At 48.1% G+C, this 5042-nt stretch overlaps 2 protein-coding genes across 3 annotated transcripts in view; one reads left to right on the top strand and one right to left on the bottom strand.

The window, feature by feature from the left end:
* LOC103460706 (solute carrier family 35 member F5) overlaps positions 1-540 on the bottom strand; it is an 8767-nt gene extending 8227 nt beyond the window's left edge. The window contains exon 1 of one of the 2 annotated variants that reach the window (XM_008402988.2): positions 371-540. The gene's annotated coding sequence lies outside the window, so the exon portion shown is untranslated. The remainder of the gene's footprint in view (positions 1-370) is intronic. The other variant, XM_008402989.2, reaches the window with a different exon arrangement.
* Positions 541-1382: 842 nt separating this feature from the next.
* The window catches only part of sympk (symplekin), an 11017-nt gene continuing 7357 nt past the window's right edge, over positions 1383-5042 (top strand). Inside the window, exons 1-11 of the mRNA XM_008402986.2 lie at positions 1383-1588; positions 1834-1957; positions 2526-2591; positions 2686-2739; positions 3300-3373; positions 3453-3579; positions 3655-3904; positions 3974-4144; positions 4277-4516; positions 4585-4736; positions 4809-4959. Of these exons, the coding sequence (XP_008401208.1) occupies positions 1895-1957; positions 2526-2591; positions 2686-2739; positions 3300-3373; positions 3453-3579; positions 3655-3904; positions 3974-4144; positions 4277-4516; positions 4585-4736; positions 4809-4959 (1348 nt within the window). The 5' untranslated portion in view covers positions 1383-1588; positions 1834-1894. The remainder of the gene's footprint in view (positions 1589-1833; positions 1958-2525; positions 2592-2685; positions 2740-3299; positions 3374-3452; positions 3580-3654; positions 3905-3973; positions 4145-4276; positions 4517-4584; positions 4737-4808; positions 4960-5042) is intronic.

Genomic DNA, 5042 nt, shown 5'->3' with positions numbered 1-5042 from the left:
ACTGACCGGGTTAGCTGGACTCTGGTACTGACCGGGTTAGCTGGACTCTGGTACTGACCGGGTTAGCTGGACTCTGGTACTGACCGGGTTAGCTGTGGAACTAGCTGGGTTGCACTGCACTAAACGGGACTGAATTCAAATGCGTAGCACAGTTTTCATGTATATTTGCAATAATAATTTTAATAATGAATTCGCCGTTATTCTTTTATCCACAATAAACAACATTAAGGTCCATGAGAGGCATAAATACTCATAAAACGTCTGATGTTCAGGTTTAGGTCCCACTTTAGCCAAATGTTTATCAAGCTAAGCGCTAACAAGCTCGATTAAAGTATCAGACTAAAAATGCGATAAAATCCATTTTTCTTACCTGAATGTTTAACCTCGTCATTTAACTTGGCACATTATCTAATTGTCATTTCACTCCGTGCAGCAAAATGACCTGAATCACTGGTTTTACTGGGAAACTGGAGCCACTTCACTGGTTGTAAACATTAGCATTTCTCCTCTCTTCGTAATTGGCTAGCAGTCACTGGCGGCGCAAAGCCTTCTGGGAAATGTATTCCTGAAATGTGACGTTACGAAAACTAGAAACTAAACAGGTTTCTTAACTTTAAGATGTTTTATAGATAAAATAAAATCGTCTCAGTATTTATATAGTATGTGTTTAAAGTTACGTATTTTATTAAATTAATTTACATTAAATAAGCCAAATATTATCTTATTATTTTATTCGCAATTTCATGTTTTATTTTGTTTAAAGCTGTAATAATTATATGAGCTCTTACGCCGACGTGTGAATTCATAAACTGTGAAAAAAGCCAGTAAATTCATATTTATAATTTATTGACCTGTTTAGTCAGAGAACTCAAAATGTGTCTCCTTTAACCGCAGTGTTAAAACAGTGGATAATGTGTTCAATAGAATTCATGACATAAATAAACTAAAATAAAATGTAGAAGATGTTTCGCTGAACTGCTACGTTTCTAAATCTGAAAGAGAAAGACGGCGAATAAAAGTAAGAAAGGATGGACTCTGGGAAATATTGGGAACTGAAGGAAATAAGGTTAACATTGATTTAATTAGGAAATATCGTTTGTTTACTGCGACAGACTGGCGACCTGTCCAGGTGACCCGTCCAGGTGACCCGTCCAGGTGACCTGTCCAGGTGACCCCGCCTCTCGCCCGGAACGTTAGCTGGAGAGGCACCAGCACCTCCCGACCCACTGAGGGACAAGGGTGTAAAGAAAATGGACGGATGGATATTGTTTGTTTAACTTTATGTCACAAAACAAACAAAAAAACACAGTATTTAGTGGATGACAGATGATGATACATCCTCATACAGTCGTACACACCAATAAATGCCGATCCGCCTTCTGTACATTAGGTGGTGCTGTTGCACCAAGGCTCTGATTCAGAGCTGAAACCGGAAACAGAAGAAGAAGAATGGCTTCTTGCCTTCCGCGCTAACAGGGGTTTTTTTTTTGGTTGTAATAAATAAATGAATTAAATATTTTGGAAAGAAACTCTTTTCCTGCCGACCAGTTATAAATTCTTCCTTTAACCAGAGGACAGAATTAAAGCGGTATGTTTTGTTTCAAACGTTTTAAACGGAGCGGGTTAGCTTCATGGTTAGCTTAGCGGCTAAGCTAACTGGCACTTTCTAATTAAAATTCGGTTTTTAACCTTCGTGATTATTTTATTTGTTCATATTCATGGCGTAAATATCGGCCACGTCGCTGTTAGTGACTCGGCTCGGGTTTCGTCCACCAGCAGCATTCTTGACAGTTTTCTGGTTAACTTCCATTGAACCGGTTCCATGTTTTCCAGGATTTTTCCAGGATTTTCCCAGACCATGCCGTCCTCACTGTGATCCACCAACAGCAGCATCATGGAGCGTCCTTCAAAGGACAGGGAGCCTCCTGCTGTCATCGACGTCACTACCAGCGAGAAGGTGATGATTAGGAATAATTCTGGTTCGGATCAATAAAAGGATTCGGACTCACAGAAACTTCTATCGGTTTCAAAACGTCTGATCCAAAAGAGACATTGAATGTAAATGAAAGGTTCTTCAGAGAGTTGTAGATTTTACATGAAGGACCTCCTGTAGCAGTCTGTGCTCCAGCGGTAATGAAGCTCATGGTTGGCCATCATTTTCCTGATTTTATGAAGAGTCCTTCTTCTTTGCACCTGTCAACATTTAGATCAGATAGAAAAATGGACCGTCACTATAGCAACCGTCTCCTGTCATGGCGATAAGGTTGGAGCTCCATCATCTGCCTGCATGTAGCGGCCGAGGTGGTTCCTCTGACGCAGACGCTTCCTTTTAGAGATTCTCTGTGATCCTGGAGAGACGATGGATCTCTCCTGGAATATCCTGGATTTCAGGATTTTGTCTGGGTTTCCTTCAGCGTTGGAGGAAAGAAGAAAGACATTTAAAATTCATGGAGCAGCAGAGATAATTCTGTGGAAGCTGCTGCTGTTTTCCTTTATAAACCAGAAAATGTTTGTTTCTTCTCCAGGTGGTGGAGCTGCTGAACCAGGCGGCTCTGATCCCCACAGATGAAAAGCTCACTGTTCTCAAACAGGTGTGTTTGTTTTCTCCATCATCCTGTGTGCTTTGGAGGGGGCGCCCCCTACTGGCAGGCTGTGCTGCAGTGATTCTCCGTTTGTCTCCTTCAGGTTCAGGAACTCATCATCAACAAGGATCCGTCTCTCCTGGACAACTTCCTGGATGTAAGTAAAAAACAAACAGAGAAAAATGGACAACGATGAAACTGGATAAAGATTTTTACACCTAGAATAAAAACTATTCTCTCATTAACCTGATTATAAATAACTCGATTCTTCAGTTTTAATTATCTACTTACTGCCCCCTGCTGGTCAGTGGGAAAAACATTAGAAAATGAATGAATCTTATTGACAGATGGTTTTCATTTAACTACTTAATGACATATTTGATGTAAGCATGAATGAAGCACCTGTCCAGGTGACCCCGCCTCTCGCCCAGAACGCCAGCAGCCCTCCTGACCCCCTGGGGACAACGGGTGTTAGAAAATGGATGAAACGGTTTTAATGATGTGAACGACTCTCCATTTAAAAAGATGCAAATTCAGCTTCAGTTCTGCTTTTAATCGGATTGTTGATTTTATGATGTTCTCCCCATTAATAAATGTTTTTATTTTAAAGTCAAACTTAATGAAGTTGCCATTCAATCAGTTCATTTTGATCAGCCTCTTTGCTGATTCATCACATTTTATTGTTTCATTCTGATTTTAAATGTCTGTGTTGCTCAGGAGATCATCGCCTTCCAGACGGACCGGTCCATGGAAGTCAGGAAGTTTGTGATCGGGTTCATCGAGGAAGCCTGGTGAGCTGCCAGAACTCTGCCGGTTCTGGTTCCGATTTCCCTCCAGAACCTCACTTCCTGTCGCTTCTGACCCGTCCAGCAAACGGGACAACGAGCTTCTGCTGCGGCTCATCGCCAACCTGAACCTGCTGCTGAAGGACGACAGCGTCAACGTGGTGAAGAAGGCCGTCCTGTCGCTGACGCAGCTCTACAAGGTCGCCCTGCAGGTAGGAGGGCCGGACCGGGGCCCCGCAGAGAGAACCCGACCTTTTACCTGACCCGGTTCCGGTTCTTCCCGCCAGTGGCTGGTCCGGGCCCGGTCGGTGTCGGAGATGCAGGAGGCCTGCTGGGACTTGGTGTCCCAGATGAGCGGAGACGTTCTGAGCATGCTCGACTCGGAGAACGACGGCGTCCGGACGCACGCCATCAAGTTCACCGAGTCGCTGATCGTCACGCTGTCGCCTCGGACGCCCGAGTCCGACGTCCCCAAGAGACAGGAAGGAGACATCAGCCTGGACAAGGTTCCCAGGGACCACCCCTACATCCGCTACGGTACGGCCCAGGGTCAAAGGTCAGAGGAGGCGTGGCGGCGGCGGCGCTAACCGTGTCTCTGGTCTGCAGACGCTCTGTGTGACGAGGGGAAGGCGGCGCTGGACAAGCTGCTGAAGTTCATGGTTCACCCGGCCATCTCCAGCATCAACCTGACGACCGCGCTCGGCTCCCTAGCAACCATCGCTAGGCAACGGCCCATGTTCATGTCCGAGGTGGTGCAGGCCTACGAGACGCTGCACGGTGAGGGTCAGAGGTCACAACCAGAAAATCTACTGATGGACGGATGTTTGGTTGGATGAACAAACTCAGGGATGGCAGTTTGATGATCGGACTAATTGATTAAACTGATTAATTGATCATTACCCCCCACAGCCAACCTGCCCCCCACCCTGGCCAAGTCCCAGGTGAGCAGCGTGAGGAAGAACCTGAAGCTGCACCTGGTGTCGGTTCTGAAGCATCCGTGCAGCCTGGAGTTCCAGGTCCAGATCGGCACGCTGCTGCTGGACCTGGGCATGCCGCAGAGCGAGATCAGCCGCAACACGCCGCCGCCGCGCGAGCAGAGGAAGCGCCCGCGCTACGAGCCCGCCTCCGAGGGCAAGAAGGTCAAGATGGGTGAGTGAGCCTCCTCGCCCGGCTTCGCCCTTCTGACCGCGGCCTAATCAAAGTCCTGTTGCCCTCAGAGCCGGCGCTCATCGAAGACGACGAGGACAAAGAGGAGCCGGTGCCGCTCGCCGCCCCGAAGCCGGCGGCCGCCCCGACTCCGCAGTCGGCCATCGACCTGACGGCCGAGTTCCTGCGACCCCTGCTGACCCCGGAGAACGTCGCCAACCTGGTGAGGCGCCGCCACTTCCTGTCTGTCCGCGTCGCCCTGGACCCGTCCCGCTGATGCCCGTCTGTCTGCCAGGTGCTCATCAGCATGGTGTACCTGCCGGACATCATGCCGGCGTCCTTCCAGGCCACCTACACGCCGGTGGAGTCGGCCGGAACCGACGCCCAGATCAAACACCTGGCCCGGCTGATGGCGACCCAGATGACAGCGGCCGAGATTGGACCAGGTCAGCGCCGCTAACGGCTACAGGGCTAGCATGATGGTTTATAAGGCTAGCATCTGGAGGCTAGCTGCATTAGCATGAGGAGC

The sequence above is a fragment of the Poecilia reticulata genome, unplaced genomic scaffold (genome assembly GCF_000633615.1).
Source record: "Poecilia reticulata strain Guanapo unplaced genomic scaffold, Guppy_female_1.0+MT scaffold_277, whole genome shotgun sequence".
Taxonomy (NCBI): Eukaryota; Metazoa; Chordata; class Actinopteri; order Cyprinodontiformes; family Poeciliidae; genus Poecilia; species Poecilia reticulata.
Note: the sequence above shows the minus strand (reverse complement) of the source record. Positions and strands in the feature narration are given on the sequence as shown.